At 38.5% G+C, this 16,304-nt stretch overlaps 1 protein-coding gene across 2 annotated transcripts; it reads right to left on the reverse strand.

Moving 5' to 3' along the window:
* Positions 1-3,953: 3,953 nt before the first annotated feature.
* On the reverse strand, positions 3,954-7,402 carry RPS27L (ribosomal protein S27 like). Of its 2 annotated transcripts, none has more exons than XM_077128138.1 (4): positions 7,269-7,402; positions 6,238-6,346; positions 5,400-5,510; positions 3,954-4,150 (listed from the first exon to the last, which is right to left on the reverse strand). In XM_077128138.1, the coding sequence occupies exons 1-4, from the start codon at positions 7,272-7,274 to the stop codon at positions 4,122-4,124; spliced, it is 255 nt and encodes an 84-aa protein (XP_076984253.1). In that variant the 5' UTR covers positions 7,275-7,402; the 3' UTR covers positions 3,954-4,121. The 2 variants fall into 2 exon arrangements, with proteins under 2 accessions (XP_076984253.1, XP_076984254.1); XM_077128139.1 differs by lacking the exon at positions 7,269-7,402 and adding an exon at positions 7,014-7,114.
* Positions 7,403-16,304: the final 8,902 nt, after the last annotated feature.

Below are 16,304 nucleotides of genomic sequence, written 5' to 3' on the forward strand. Positions count from 1 at the left end.
TATGATTCTTCTTAGAAAATGAACCAATATACAAAGGGGTTCACAGACCCTAGATTAATAATTCCTGTTTTAGATAATTTTGCTGTGATGACTTCTATTATTTTCTTACTTAATACTGTCAGAAATACTGATCAATTTCAGAGTCTCCTGAAGTGTTATCTCTATTGTGGCTGATCCTTAACATGAGGGAAAAGAACAACTCAAGAAAACTTAACACAAGTTAGAAGTGATGCCCAAGTTCTAGACTAACTTACCTGAGGATGAGAGGTGAAGTAAAGAAAAACCAAGATGCTCTAGCTGATAGCCAGCACCCACTGTCAAACATGTAGCTAAGACCATCAGGAACCTTCCAGTTCAGTTGAGCCTCCAGCTGATTATAGCCACATGAAATTTGATCCCTCCCTCATGCCACATATAAATTTTAACTCAAAGGGGATCACACCTAAATGTAAGGCTAAAATTATAAAACTCTTAGAAGAAAACATGAGCATAAATCTTCATGACCTTTGGTTAGCCAATGGTTTTTATAGATATGGACACCAAAAGGACAAGAAACAAATAAATAAATAAATTAGACTACATCAGAATTTTGTGCAGCAAAGGACATTATCAAGAAAATGAAGACCACCTAAAGAATGAGAGAATAGTTGCAAATCATATATCTCATAATGGTTTAATATCCAGAATAAAGGAATTCTTACAACTCAACAATAAGACAACCCAATTAAAAACAGGGCAAAGGACTAGAATAGACATTTCTCAAAAAAAGATATACAAGTGGCTAATAAGGACATGAAAAGATGTTCAACATCATTAACCATCAGAGTAATGCAAATCAAAACCACAATGAATGTTCTGTTCATCATCAGTGGGAATGTAAAATGGTACAGCCACTGTGGAAAACAGTTTGGCAATTCCTCAGAAAGTTAGGTATGGAATTTCCATATGACCCACAATCCCACATCTAGATACATACCCGAAAGATTTGAAAGAGGGACTTGAAAAGATATTTTCACATCAATGTTCATAGCAGCATTATTCATAATTGCCAAGAGATGGAAGCAACCCAAGTGCCCATCAACTGATGAATGAATAAATAAAATGTGGTATACATACAATGGAATATTATTCAGTCATAAAAAGAAATGAAATTCTGGTTCATGCTACATTGATGAACCTTGCAGAGGTCATGTTGAGGGAAATAAGCCAGACAGGATAAATATTACATGATCTCACTCAGGTGAAACAGAGTAAGCAAGTCATAGAATCTAGAAAAAATGGTTATCAGGGGCCGGGGGGTGGGGTTAGGGAATGGGGAGTTTATGCTTAATTGGTATAGTTCCTGTTTGGGTGGCGGAAGAATTTTGATAATGAATGGTGGTGATGGTAGCACAATATTGTCAATATAATTAACATCACCAAATTGTTTAGTTCAAAGTGGTCAAAATGGAAAATTTTAGGTTGTATATGTGTTACCAGAATACAAATTTCTAGAAACCATAGAACTGTACAACACTGATGTATGAATGCTAATATAAACTAGGACTAGTTAATAATATAATATTTTTCATCAATTATAAAAATGTACCATAATTATATAGTGTTATTAATAGGGAAAACTGTGTGTAGGGGGAGGGGGCAGTGGGAATTCAAAAAAAGTACTTTCTGCATGAAAGTTGTTAACCTACAACTTCTCTGAAAAAAAACAAAACACAATGAGTTACCACTTTACACTTACTAGGATGGTTGTAAAAAAAGAGATGTACAATAACAAGTGTTACTGAGAAATAGAGAAATGGAACCCTCATACTTTGCTGATGGGAATGTAAAATGGCACACCTCCTTTGGAAAATAATTTGGTGATTCCTCAAAAAATTAAACATAGAGTTACCACTTGACTCAGTAATTACATTCCTAGGAATATATCCAAGAGATTTGAAACTAGATGTCCACACAAAATACTTGTACATGAATGTTCATAGCAGCATTATTCATTGTAGCCAAAAAGTGCTCATAATCTGAATATTCATCAAGTGATGAACAGATATACAAAATGTTGGTTTCCCTACAATGGAATATTCAGCTATACAAAGGAAGTGCTGATACATGCCACTATATAGCTGGCCCTTGAAAACACTATGCTAAGTGAAAGAAGCCAAACACAAAAGGTGACATACTATATAATTCCATTCATATGAACTGTCTAGAAAAAGTAAATCCAGAGACAAAAAGTAAATTACCAGGGACTGGGGGAAGAAGGTAGGGGGATTGACTGCTAATGGTACAAGGTTTCTTTTGTTGCTGATGAAAATGTTCTGGAATTATATAGTGGTGAAGCTTGCATGACTCTGTGAATATACTAAAAGTCACAGAATTTTATATTTTAAAAGGATGAATTTTATAATATCTGAATTATATTTCAAAAGGAAAAAAATTAGAACTTTATCAGATTACTTACAGGGACAGCCAGACAATAAACCATTTTAAACTCATCTGATTAGGTCAGAGGCAAAGAATTTCATTTTACTTTTAGTTATCTTTATGTAACTGTTTTTTTCCATTTATAGAATATGCTTACATTCCAAAAATGAAGTCCATTTATAAAATTAATCCTTAGGTATGTTCTTTAAGTACAACTTTCTTTCAATATTATTTCCAAGGGAATCTTCAGGGATTTGCCCCGGTAGATTAGTTCTTTTCACAGGTTTTGCTCTTTCCATATCAATAACCATCATCTGTGCTGGCTTTCCTTATTGCCAATGTTCCTAAACTGCATACTGAAGCGCCTCGGGCACCTCAAGAAAAATATTGATAGTTGACATTTTTCAGGCCATGTTAACTACTACCTCCAAGAAGCTCACTTTCAACATTAGATCATACTACATTCGCTTTGATGATGTCATATCTTTGTGAAGCTAGGTTTTGGTCATTGCTGTGATAAAAAGCAAGCACTGGATGGTAGTGTCCAATCTGACTCCAATTTTGAACATACCCAAAAGGGAAACACATTCTATTGGTAAGTAATCATGGTTATTTAAAATGAGATAATATCATTTCTTACATATTTTTTTTTTTCAAATGGCTATAAAGTTCTTAGTACTTAACTATTTAATATAATGGAACATCAGGTATTTCTTTTGGCCAAGGGCCAACCTTTGGAATGTCTACTTCCCCATCTATTAAATATATCCCAAGCTTTCCAGTTCTTCAGTTCTTATGCAACATTTCTCTGATACATGCAGCATTATGTTAAAAGGATCAGTCTCTCAGATTGGAGTACCTATGTAGGAATATCTCTGGAAAGCAAATGCCTATTTTAAGTGCTTGCCTTAAAGGTTAACAAGTAAAACAGAAACAGTTATCTCCCCAGTCCAGTAAGGAGTGGTACAGTGACTACAGAGGTAATGATATACTCTACTTCCTAGCTCCTCACAGTTATAAACTATAAATAGGACAATGAGACACCAGAGCCACTCAACCATATTTATATGGCTAGGAGTGCTCACTGAGACTTTAACAACATCTACCATTGCCAACTAGAGTTTCTTGGGGTATATCATTCTATTTCTGATGGCTCAAATTTTCTATCCCCCAAAAGATTTTCCAATAATATAGACCCCAGCCAGCAATTATTGTCCTAAATCATGCAGTAGTATAGTGTGGGTCATATAAATCCAAGGCATTAAACTGGGATTGTTACTGTTTTAAATACGTACTTCTATAAATATGCTTTCACAGATACAACAGCAAAACTATATAATTAACAAATGAATGGATTTCTTTCTATTTCAATCATTTAATCCCATTCATAGCAATTTGGAAAAGGATTGACAATCAAATATATAGGGTTACTACTCTTGAAATGAGATACAAGCCAATATATTTTTTAAATTCACACAGTATAAATAAACATAGTATACCTGCAAATACAAAACAAGAGGAAAAAGAGGGGATTTTCTTATAATCAAAACTTTATTGAAAAACTGACACCAAAATAGGAAGTCACTGTGTATACCTTATAAAATCAAATATATTTCCATTATCTTGGTAGGTTAACAAGAGTTACTGAATTGTTAAGGCATTCTGCGATGTAACACAAATTCAGGAAGTTGCGTGGATCATTAGTGTTGTTTTCTTCTAAATGAACATCCTGCAAATGAATCATGACAGCACATTAAACAAATTTATTCTACTGTTGATATAGTTTTAATTACAAAATGTACTTCTTAAGGTCCAAACTTAAGCTTTAGGAATATTAGATTAATATTTATAGGTTATTTATCTTTTTATACCAGAAACTTGCTACAAAATCTGTTACATTTGGGTTTACTCTGATGTTACTATAACTGTTAACCCTGTTCCTCAAATGCTACAATGGAATCCATTTAAGACCCTAAACCTGAGTTTAACAGTTATAACTGTTTAATGCAAGCTATCAGAAAATGTACTCTCGATTTTTAAGAACTATTTTGAATTACTTCCCCAAGCAAGTAATCCTAATTAGGGTTCTTTTAGAACTATCAGGAAAACTTTGGTACAGATACACCCTTTTAACCATTTGTCAGCATATGAGACAAAATTCCAAGATCATGGCATTAAAGCTTTTAGAAATCTTACAAATATACTTTTATAAGCAGCTCTTCTCTTAAATTGTTCTTCTGAACTCAACATATTGTAAATTGACTTTATACTTACATCTCATCAGGTCATAACAAATAGATCTTTAATTTGTTGTCAATCCACTTATAATTCTCTTCCAGTGAAAAGCACATGGAATTCCCACATTCTCAAAATATCAAAGCAAGTTTCAAATACCACTATGTTTTTGCAAATCTATAAGTACTACTATGGAAAATTATAAACATAATTTTTTTCTTAATCCACTAATGTGAAAGAATTGTGATATTAACCATTAAGTAGTTATTAATAAAAATAGAGCCTCTGGTATTTTAATCTATATATTATCTATGTGTTGCTTAGCTGGCAATAATTAAAACTGTTTTAAGTCGTATATATCAAGTACATATGAAATGAAACATTTACAAGAGAAAATTTTTAAATCATATGGTTTTAAGAAAACAAATGGCCTGCTGTATGAATAACTGTTCTTTTGTTTCCATTCTACTTGATTTTTAATTTCTTACAAGTTAAGTAAACTAAGCGAATAAATACATAAGAATTAGGTAGTCTAAGAAACTAAGAAAAATAATTTATAGAGCTCCCTAGAAGGTCAAGATTATAAATTTTATCTAATTGAAAAGAATGCCCTATGAAATAGAAGCATTATTTTGGTAATCCTGATTTATTTAAAATTTATTTAAACTGATTTTTTAGTAAAGAGGGAAACATCTATAATCATAAAATCTCATCAGTGGGTTAGAAAATGCCACACGAGATACCTTCTGTGAGTCTGGCCTTTCCTCCTGTTGGCTGACACAATACTGTAGAACAACCTACACAAAGAACCACTGTCTGAGCATGGCTGAAAACCGTAGTAATCTTGTAGCAACCTGAAAAAAAAAGGGTAATGTTGAAAGTGAAAAGCAAAAAGAAAAGAGAAAAAACAACAACAAAAATAAATAAAAAAGACAAAAAAGTGAAAAGCACCTGTTTAATATGTTTCTATAAAGATACTGTAAAGAATAAAATTACTTTAGCACTAATCAATATTAACTTCTCTACTAGTCCCATAACAGTTTAAAAGAAACTGATGAAATTAATATATTTTATTAAACTCAGTATTTCCAAAATTTTATCATTTCATTAAAATCAATGTGAGGTTGGTTTTTTTTTTTTTTTTTTTTGGTACTCTTTGAATCTGGTGTATATTTCACGCACACACACATAAAAATCTCATTTTGACTAGTTACTTCTCAAGTGCTCCAGAAGCCACGTATGGTTAATGGCCACCGCATTGGGCAGCACAATTTTAGAGTGAAAAATAAGCATACTTTTCATTGCATCATTAAAAAAGAAAACATCATTTGAACAACTTGAGGACTTGATAAGTCAAATATATAATACCCTTTGGATTCCTAGTTCCCCTCTCACCTCAAAATGCTTCTACAATGTTTTAAGTACGTTTATTGTGAAAAAAAAAAAAACCCTTATAATAGTCCAATTCTGTAATCCCATTTCTACCCAACTAAGCGTTCTAATATACCTATGTATATACACCACATTAGCAATTCCAACTGAAATTTTCCCTAGGAAAGGAATTAAGATTTGAAGTTTTACCTGGACATTTTACATCCATAAAATAAGAATTTGGACTTTGAACTAGCCGTTTCTTTTTATGCTTCTTCTTTTCCTCTTCCAAGGACGGATGTAGTAAATCTCTAGCCAACTGAATAAAAAAGCATATTATTGCCAGGAGAGTTAAAGCACAAAGCCAGCAGATTTAACCATATGTGAAACAGATACGCAAAACATGAATAACGGTCATACTCAGTAGTGGCAACAACACTTCAGGTATTAAAGTTATTTTTTAAAGGCTGCTAGCTTTCATCCACACTTCTTAATAATACTTGACTTGTCTAAGTTCCTATAAAGGGCTTTATGGCGGTCAGCAAGCATATGGCTAGGCTAAATCCGTTTATCTTTATTCAGCTGAAGAAGAGCCTCCAATAAAAACAAATCCGTGGTGCAAAGTAAGAATCTGAACCTGACCCTCATCTGCTTCGGCATAAATCGCTGAGGTAGACAAGGGAATGTCAACGCCAGGGTGACTTCAGCCTCCAGAGTCCAACGTCCGATCCGACATGAACTCTCAGAGCGGCCAAGGCGGATCCGCCCTTAATGGAATTAATACGTACAGAACTGACAGGGCAGTTTCAAAAAAAGGAAAGAAGCAGGAAAACGCTTCCGAGAGAAGGCAGAGGGCCGAGAACCACTAAGCTTCTTGCTTTCTTGCGACGAAAGCAAGAAGACCCCAAGGATACCAGCCTTGCGGACCCCACCAAAAACCAAGAGGGCAGAATAAGTTCCTCAGGCGCAACTCCCCTCCTACCGACCTACTCCAGATCGCAGCCCCGGGCGGAGTCGGGTTCTCCCACCTCCACGCCCCTGCAGGGCCCGACACGCGGCGCTGCCCGGGCAAGTCACCACAAGCCGCCACGCGCGAAGGAGCCGCCCGGATCCGAGCCGCTTCACCGCGGGCTGCAGGGGGCCCCGCTGCTCTAGGGACCCGCCGGGCTAAGCAGCCCCCCATTCTCCTGGCCACGCAGAAAAGTCCGAAACAAACCCAAACTCCAAAGTAAACAACTCACGGGCATGCTGATCCTCTCTCGAGCCCAGCCCTTTCAGAAGTGAGGTGACACCCCTAGCGAACAGCAGGCGATCTGGCGCTCGGCATCAACTTCCGGGATAGAAGAGGCTGAGAGGAGCTGAGCGGCCGGGCCGGCGCGGTTCGTCCGCTCTAGGCTCTCCTCTCGATGGTAGGAGAACAGCTCCGGCCGAGTCTGCAAGACCCGCGCGAGGCGTGGTCCGGACCGTGGCGCCAGTCCCGAGTCCAGATTCCGCTACCCGAACCGACTCCGGGGCTGCGGTTTGGGAACCGTCACAGCCACTCGCCCTAAGGTCCGGGCGACCAAGCTCCGGACCTCTCCGTTAGCACACCCCGCTATGCATTATTTTCTGCCTTTTTTTTTTTTTTTTTTGCGTGCGTATTAAAAATAACAAAAACCTAAGCGGCGCCCGCGAGATTATACTTCAGCATCCAACCACCAAGTTGCAGGCTTCCAAATTCTTTGAGGGATGTAGCTGTTCCTCGAGTTTGCTTTGTCCTGAAAAAATTTTTAAGAAGCACTGGTGCGCTGCTGTGCTTAGTTCACCGTGAGGTTTTACTTTCCCGAGTCCACAACTCTGGCCTGAAAAGCGGCAGAAAGGCCAGACTTGAAAAGATTTTTTAATGAGCAGGGCAAGCGTGAGGAATAGATGCGGACGAGCAGGATAGAAAGCTAAGAAACCAAGGAGATGCTTGACCAGAATATTGTCCTAAGATAGACAGTTTTAACTTTTAATTTCCGTTTCCAAAAATAATACATGTGAATCCAGTTACTGGGAATATATTCGAAAGAACTGAAAGCAGGGACTCAGGTAGACATTTGCATACTGATGTTTATGGGGACCTGACATGATGCCCAGTGGATGGAGGTGGCTTGAAGGGTACGTTGACTGAGAAGCAAAAGGTCAAACTGTCGTTATGCATATGATGGCATATGGTGTGGTTATAGAAAGGAACAAAGTCATGAGGCTTGCAACAAGGTGAATCAACCGTGAGGACATTATGTTGACCAAAATAAGCCAGAAACGAAAGGACAAATATTATATGATCTATTTAGAAAATACAAGAAAATTGGGGGCCTAGATTGTAAGCACTTACATCAGTCCCATTTTTGCCTGAGGTGTAAGTGTTATTTCTCAGTTCTGAGATGCTGTGCTGTATGTGTATAACCTGTTTTTTTCCTGGAACTGTTAGTACTTGTGTGACACTGACAACTCAGCTCTGCAGCTCTGAAAGTCAACGTTCCTACATACAGCAACCGTTAAAGAAGCTGAAAAAGAAATCGGTCTTCAATTAGAGATTAGAAGGAAGCTGATCTGGTTCGGACTAAGGTAAATCAGAATGCAGAGTAAAGGATGATAGTGTCTGTGTTTTAGAACTTCACCTACTATATCAGACCAAAGGAAGAGAGGTTTATTTTGTCTAAAACGTAAATTTTCTGTGGCACACAATCTAACTTAAGCTTTCTGGCCAATTCAGTTAAACACATGGAGCCTAGAAATTTCAAGGTCTTGAAATTCTGTATAGCTTAATGTACTACTTGGATACATTCTAATTCCCTTGAGGGACTGGAGAAAAATATGAAGCTATTAAACTTTCCCACCTGGGAAATCCCTGATACTCTCTCAAACATTAGGTACTCCCAAGTTAATAGGCCAAGCTCTTGATCTTGAGGCTTCTCTTGTGAAACTTCTATCTATAATGGAGAAGCTAAGCCTACCTATAATTATGCTTAAGAGTTACTTCCAGAGAATCTCTTTTGTTGCTCAGATGTGGTCTCTCTCTCTCTCTAAGCCCAACTCTGCAAGTAAAATCATTACCCTCCCCTTTACATGGGACATCACATCCAGGGATGTAAGTCTCCCTAGCACTGTGGAACATGACTCCCGGGGATAAGCCTGGCCCTGGCACCATGGGATCAACAATGCCTATCTGACCAGAAGAGGGAAAAGAAATGTAACAAAGTATCAATGGCTAAGAGATTTCAAATAGAGTTGAAGGGCTGTTCTGGAGGTTACTTTTATGCCAGCTTCAGCTAGATATTGCTAATTGCCGTGGTATGCCAAGCCCCAATCAACAGTATTACTGTAATCTCTAAAGAATACCAAGGACTCTATCTGAGACTATAGAAAGGTTTCATTCATTAGGTTTATTTTCCAGAAATCTATAACCTCCATATAGTTCCTAGGCCAGTTACACCCTTAAACCCAGAGTTACCAGTCTCTCCAAGAACGTCAACTAGTTCCATTCCCTTACCCCAAATGTCAACACCTCTTTTCAGTATGAAGAAGCTAGAATAGCCGTTGCCCAAATATGCTTAGAGTGGGAGAAGGATGAAAGAGGAAGGAGGAGATGTGTCACAGAAGATAGTATTTAATAAAAGAGTATGACTACTGAATCATTATATTGATATTTCTTTTTAGTCTCCAGTGTCTTAAAGTAGCTAGAAGGAAACATCTGAAATGGTGGAACTGTAACCCATACCATACTTTGAAATTTGTTCTAAAACTGCTTGTTAAAATATACTTTGAAATGTACTACTTTTTTGTATATATGTTATATTTCACAATAAAGCATATTAAAAATGATACATGTATAATACACATTTTGAAAAATACAGAAAAATTAAAGAATATTAAAATTACCATCCAGAGATAAACATGGTTAATATTTTTTACTTATAGCCTTCCAAACATTTTTTACTCACATACAGAATTATTTTGCGTTTGGGTTTTACATAATCGGGATCATTTTGTACAAATTCTTTTGTAGGCTTGAACCCCCCACCCCTTTTACTGTATAATGAACATTGCTCTGTGTTACTATATATTCTCCTACATCATGATTTTTAATGGGCACACAGCATTTATCCTATGAATAAATATCCTCATTTGTTTCATCCATAGATTGAACTGGAGTTTAGGCTTGGGTTTTTTTGTTTGTTTGTTTGCATGGTAGGCACCAGGAATTTAATTTTTTTTTAATTAAAATTTTTCATACAGATGAGTATATAGAATAATACAATGTGGTAGGCAGAATAATGCCCCCTAAAGATGTCCATGTTCTAATTCCCAGAACCTGTAAATATGTTAGATTTCATGGCAAAGGGTATTAAAGTTGCAGATGGAATTAAGATTTCTAATCAATTGACCTTAAAATAGGAAGATTATTCTGTATTATTTGGGTAGGCCTAATGTAATCATAAGGGTCCTTAAAAGTGGATGAGGGGAGTGAAAAAGAGAGTCAGAGAAAGAGGTGTGACAATGGAAGCAGGATCAGAGAGATGGTGTATTGCTGGCTTTGAAGATGGAGGAAGGAGTCACAAGCCAAGGAATGCAGGCAGCCTCTCAGAGTTGGAAAAAGTAAGGAAACAAATTCTCCCTTCCAGCGTTCAGAAGGGAGCACAGCTCTGCCCATACCATGATTTTATTCCAATGAGACCAGCATCAGATTTCTGAACTCAGAACTTGTTCTAGTTTGCTAGCTGCCGGAATGCAACACACCAGAGACAGATTGGCTTTTAATAAAAGGGGATTTATTTCACTAGTTCTTCAGAGGAAAGGCAGCTAGCTTTCATCTGAGGTTCTTTCTTATGTGGGAAGGCACAGGGTGATCTCTGCTAGCCTTCTCTCCAGGCCTCTGGGTTCCAGCAGCTTTCCCCGGGGTGATTCCTTTCTGTATCTCCAAAGGCCTGGGCTGAGCTGTGAGTGCTGAGATGAGGTATGCTGAGCTGCTTGGGCTGTGCTATGTTGCGCTCTCTAATTTAAGCACCAGCCAATTAACTCAAACACCATTCATTGCAGCAGGCACGCCTCCTAGCCAACTGCACATGTAATCAGCAGCAGATGAGGTTCACGTACCATTGGCTCATGTCCACAACAACAGAACTAGGTTGCTTCACCTGGCCAAGTTGACAACTGAATCTAACTACGACATGTGAACTGTAAGAGCATGAGTTTGTGTTTTTTAAGCCACTAAGTTTGTGTTGATTTATAACCACAATAGAAAACCAATGCAGTAATGTAAACCTGTATACCAACACCTAATTCTCAAATCTTAACATTTAGTATCCCCTCCCCCCCACTTTTTACTATTAAAATAACAACATAGTAAGTATTCTTGTAGCCAAGTTTTTGTGGACATCCTTGATTATAGGATAAATTCCTAGAGGAGGAATTGCTCAATCAAAAACAGTTAAAGTTTTTAATATAAACTGCCAAATTATCCTCCAGAAGTGTTAGACCAACCAACATTCCAGATGTAAGTGTATGAGATGCCCCTTTCTTCGGACCCTTGACAATACTAGGTATTTTATAACATTTTCTCTCAGTCAATCCAAAAGTATATGCTATTTTGCCATATTTCATTGTTTTAATTAATATTTTTCATATATTTATTGACCATAAGCACTTTTCTGTTGAGGTGGTCATCTATTTCTTCCTATTTATCCTTCTATGTTAAGGATATTAACCATTGACCATTGATCCTACATGTTGTAAACATTTTCCCCAGCTTCTTGTTTCCTATTAATTTTATTTTGGAGTGTTGAGGTTGTTGCTGTTTTTTATCAGACATAAGTTTTATGCTCTGTGCCCAGGAGGCTGGCTTCTAATATATGTTTTCAAGTCTATTGATTTTTGTCCTTTTCATTATTATGCTTAGACAGGCCTTGGCCACCTCAGGAATAACTAAATATTTGCCCATGCTATCTTCTAATTCTTTTGTTGTAATATTTATTCTTTAACTTTTTAATTAACTTGGAATTTACTTTGGCACCTGATGTGTAGTATGTCCCAGAACAAATTCTAATAATCAGGCCTAGTTATTACTTCAGTTGTTCAACCAATGCCCAGTATAGTATCAAAAATCTCTGGCAGCTAAGGCACTGGGGTAGCATGGGAAATAATATTCTCAAGGTCAAGGAGACCTGGACTCTATAATTCTGCCTCCTCTTCCAAAGTCGTTTCTCCTGATAGAAGAACCCTCCACTGATAGGAGATTAAGGGGCATGCTCGTATTGTAGGTCCCCAGAGTCCCTCTGCCTTGACAGCCTGCTCTCAAGAATACTGCCTGGGAGACTTCCGGAGAAGATGGCGGCTTAGTAAGACGCGCGGGTCTTAGTTCCTCCTCCAGAAAAGCAACTAAAGAAACAGAAACAATACGAAACAGCTCCCGGAGTCACGACAGAGACCAAAAAGACAGCGTACCCCATTCTGGAACAGCTGAACGGGCAGGGAGAATCTGCTGCGGTGAGCTACCCGAGGGGCGCGCGTTTTCCCGGCCGGGGCGGCTGGTGACTGGGGTCCCCTCCACGCACGTGGCTCCCCGGTCTGACTGGGAACGTTGGATAGCAGGGCCCTCCCGTCACGCTTGGCGTTTCCGGCCAGCTGGGCAATTAGGACCGGCACTCTCCCAAGCTGCGGCGGCCAGCGACCCCCACCTCCACGCGCGGTTTCCCGGGCCGACTGCCGTGCAGACAGACAAGCGCCACGAGCGCCACCTACTGGGCAGGAAAAGAAAAACAGAGCCCAGAGATTTCACAGAAAAACCTTTCAACCAGCTGGGTCCCACACCCAGGGAAATCTGATCAAATGCCCAGACACCAGCAGAAAATAATGGATGACGCTCGGAAAATTGAAGATATGGCCCAGTCAAAGGAACAAACCAATAGTTCAAATGAGATACAGGAGCTGAGACAACTAATGCTGAATATACGAACAGAAATGGAAAAACTCTTCAAAAACCAAATCAATAAATTGAGGGAGGACATGAAGAAGACATGGGCTGAACAAAAAGAAGAAATAGAAAATCTGAAAAAACAAATCACAGAACTTATGGGAGTGAAGGACAAAGAAGAAAAAATGGAAAAAACAATGGATACCTACAATGGTAGATCTAAAGAGACAGAAGCTACAATTAGTGAACTGGAGGATGGAACATCTGAATTCCAAAAAGAAACAGAAACTATAGGGAAAAGAATGGAAAAACTTGAGCAGGGGATCAGGGAACTGAATGACAATATGAAGCGCACAAATATACGTGTTGTGGGTGTCCCAGAAGGAGAAGAGAAGGGAAAAGGAGGAGAAAAACTAATGGAAGAAATTATCACTGAAAATTTCCCAACTCTTATGAAAGACCTAAATTTACAGATCCAAGAAGTGCAGCGCACCCCAAAGAGAATAGACCCAAATAGGCGTTCTCCAAGACACTTACTAGTTAGAATGTCAGAGGTCAAAGAGAAAGAGAGGATCTTGAAAGCAGCAAGAGAAAAACAATCTGTCACATACAAGGGAAACCTAATAAGACTATGTGTAGATTTCTCAGCAGAAACCATGGAAGCTAGAAGACAGTGGGATGATATATTTAAATTACTAAAAGAGAAAAACTGCCAACCAAGACTCCTATATCCAGCAAAATTGTCCTTCAAAAATGAAGGAGAAATTAAAACATTTATAGACAAAAAGTCACTGAGAGAATTTGTGACCAAGAGACCAGCTCTGCAAGAAATACTAAAGAGAGCACTAGAGTCAGATACGAAAAGACAGAAGAGAGAGGTATGGAGTAAAGTGTAGAAAGAAGGAAAATCAGATATGATATATATAATACAAAAGCCAAAATGGTAGAGGAAAATATTATCCAAACAGTAATAATACTAAAAGTTAATGGACTGAATTTCCCAATCAAAAGACATAGAATGGCAGAATGGATTACGACCCAGCAATACCACTGCTAGGTATCTACTCAAGGGACTTAAGGGCAAAGACACAGACGGACATTTGCACACCAGTGTTTATAGCAGCATTATCTACAATTGCAAAGAGATGGAAACAGCCAAAATGTTCATCAACAGACGAGTGGCTAAACAAACTGTGGCGTATACCTACGATGGAATATTATGCAGCTTTAAGACAGACTAAACTTATGAAGCATGTAATAACATGGATGGACCTAGAGAACATTATGCTGAGTGAGTCTAGCCCAAAACTAAAGGACAAATACTGTAAGGTCCCACTGATGTGAACCGACATTTGAGAATCAGCTTGGAATATATCATTGGTAACAGAGACCAGCAGGAGTTAGAAACAGGGTAAAATAATGGGTAATTGGAGCTGAAGGGATACAGACTGTGCAACAGGACTAGATACAAAAACTCAAAAATGGACAGCACAATAATACCTAAGTGTAATGTAACTATGTTGGAACACTGAATGAAGCTGCACCTGAAATATGGTTTTTTGTTTGTTTGTTTGTGTGTTTGTATCTTTTGTTTTTGTTTTTTTCTTTTTCCTTTATATATATATATATATATTATTAGCATTATTATTTTAATTCTCTTCTCTATATTAACATTCTATATTTTTTTCTGCTGTTTTGCTAGTTCTTTTCCTAAATCGATGCAAATGTACTAAGAAATGATGATCATACATCTATGTGATGATACTAAGAATTACTGAGTGCATTTGTAGAATGGAATGATTTCTAAATGTTGTGTTAATTTCTTTTCTTTTTTTTGATTAATAAAAAAATTAAAAAAAAAAAAAAAAAAAAAAGAATACTGCCTGGCTTCCCAAAGAAACTTCAAGTAATATTGGGAGTTCTGTTTCCTGTCCTGAGAAGCTCCGGCTGTTCTACCTGGCCAAGTCAGAGAAGGTGTCTGAAATCTCCTTCCCACCACCTGGTCTCTTCACCTTAGAAGGGTGCAGTCACCTCCATTTCCCTTACGCTTTACCAACTTCAAATATTGGGAGACACTCACAGTCAGGTTAAACCAGGAACCCTGGTGGGATTAAAATTTCAAACTGGTCAAGACCTATTCTAAATAGGTCAGAGCCTAACCTTTCCCCCTGAGCTGAAGTGCCTCAGGTCTATGCCTTTTTTCCCCAGAAAGACACTCAGAGTTTTTATTTGTCTTGTTTTTAAGAAATTCAGGGTGTGAAGTGGGGGCCCTAATGATAATTTTCTCACTCCTGCCTTTCTAATTATTTTTCTGAGAAGCTCAGATAAAGCCTTTGTCATCAGCAAACAAGGAGGCCACCTTTTTTTACTGTCCACCCATTGACACATATCAAACCACTTGTAGCTTATTCTCAACCCATTCCTGAAATAAGCAGCTGCTTCTGAAAATCTGCCTCTTTGCTGCACACCCATTCTTCAAAAAGGTCATAGCCATTATTTTGAAAAGCTCCAACTGTGGCAGTGGCAATCCATCTGCCATTCTTGAGGATTCTTGACGCTCCCATCTATAAAGGATAAGATCCTCAGATGCAAACTCTGGTGTCACTTCCTTTACTTTCAGTACCAACTTAATTTCTAACTGGGGCTGAGCCCTATTGGGCTGGGCTGGCAGAACATTTCACCTCATTTTGGGGGTCTGAACTAGGTTTTCTATATTTAATGCCCACCAGATCTGCTCTCCATCCTTCACCCTGCTTTGTGCCCTGGAGGCTGACTTCGCTGGGCTGCGTCAATCAGGTTCCCTTGCCTTCTGGTTTCTAGGTGGATTGAGTCAATGGGAGGCATCAACAGAAGATCAGAAGGCAGGAGAAGAACATTGGAGTGGAGTATTTACTCTCCTGGACCTACCCTTGATGGACTAGCTCCCAAAAGACAGAGTTTCTCCAAAAGCAACAGCTGGTTCAGGTGGCCTTTCCAGTCACCACTTCCTCTCCTTTTGTCCCTTCCAACTGAGAGATGGTGCCTCACAATTCTTTCTTGGTTTCTGTTAACCTGACCCCAACTTGTAAAGTCCTTTTGTGAAACTCTCTTCAGTCACCCTTTTGAGTGGGCCATCTGTGATATGCCAGGACCCTGACTAAAATAGGGATCCCCCCACCAGCTGTGCTCCCTTTGTAGGCTGGAAGTCTTAGTTGGTAGGGTCAACTGATCCTCAATCCTCAGTCCAACTGGATCCCTGCAGAAATGCTCATTATCCTTGCCTTTGGAACCCTTCAAGTCTGACAGGTCATAGCATCACCTGTCCTTCACTTGAGATAGGTATGGCAGTCTTATGGGAGATGGC

This window comes from Tamandua tetradactyla, chromosome 14, assembly GCF_023851605.1.
Source record: "Tamandua tetradactyla isolate mTamTet1 chromosome 14, mTamTet1.pri, whole genome shotgun sequence".
NCBI classification, from domain to species: Eukaryota; Metazoa; Chordata; class Mammalia; order Pilosa; family Myrmecophagidae; genus Tamandua; species Tamandua tetradactyla.

Excerpts from the sequence above, each read along its gene's own strand:
- RPS27L (XM_077128138.1), bottom strand. Across the intron at positions 5,511-6,237 it reads TATGGATGTAAAATGTCCAG|GTTGCTACAAGATTACTACG; the intron begins GTAAAACTTCAA and ends TTTTTTTTTCAG. Across the intron at positions 4,151-5,399 it reads AAAGGCCAGACTCACAGAAG|GATGTTCATTTAGAAGAAAA; the intron begins GTATCTCGTGTG and ends ATTCATTTGCAG.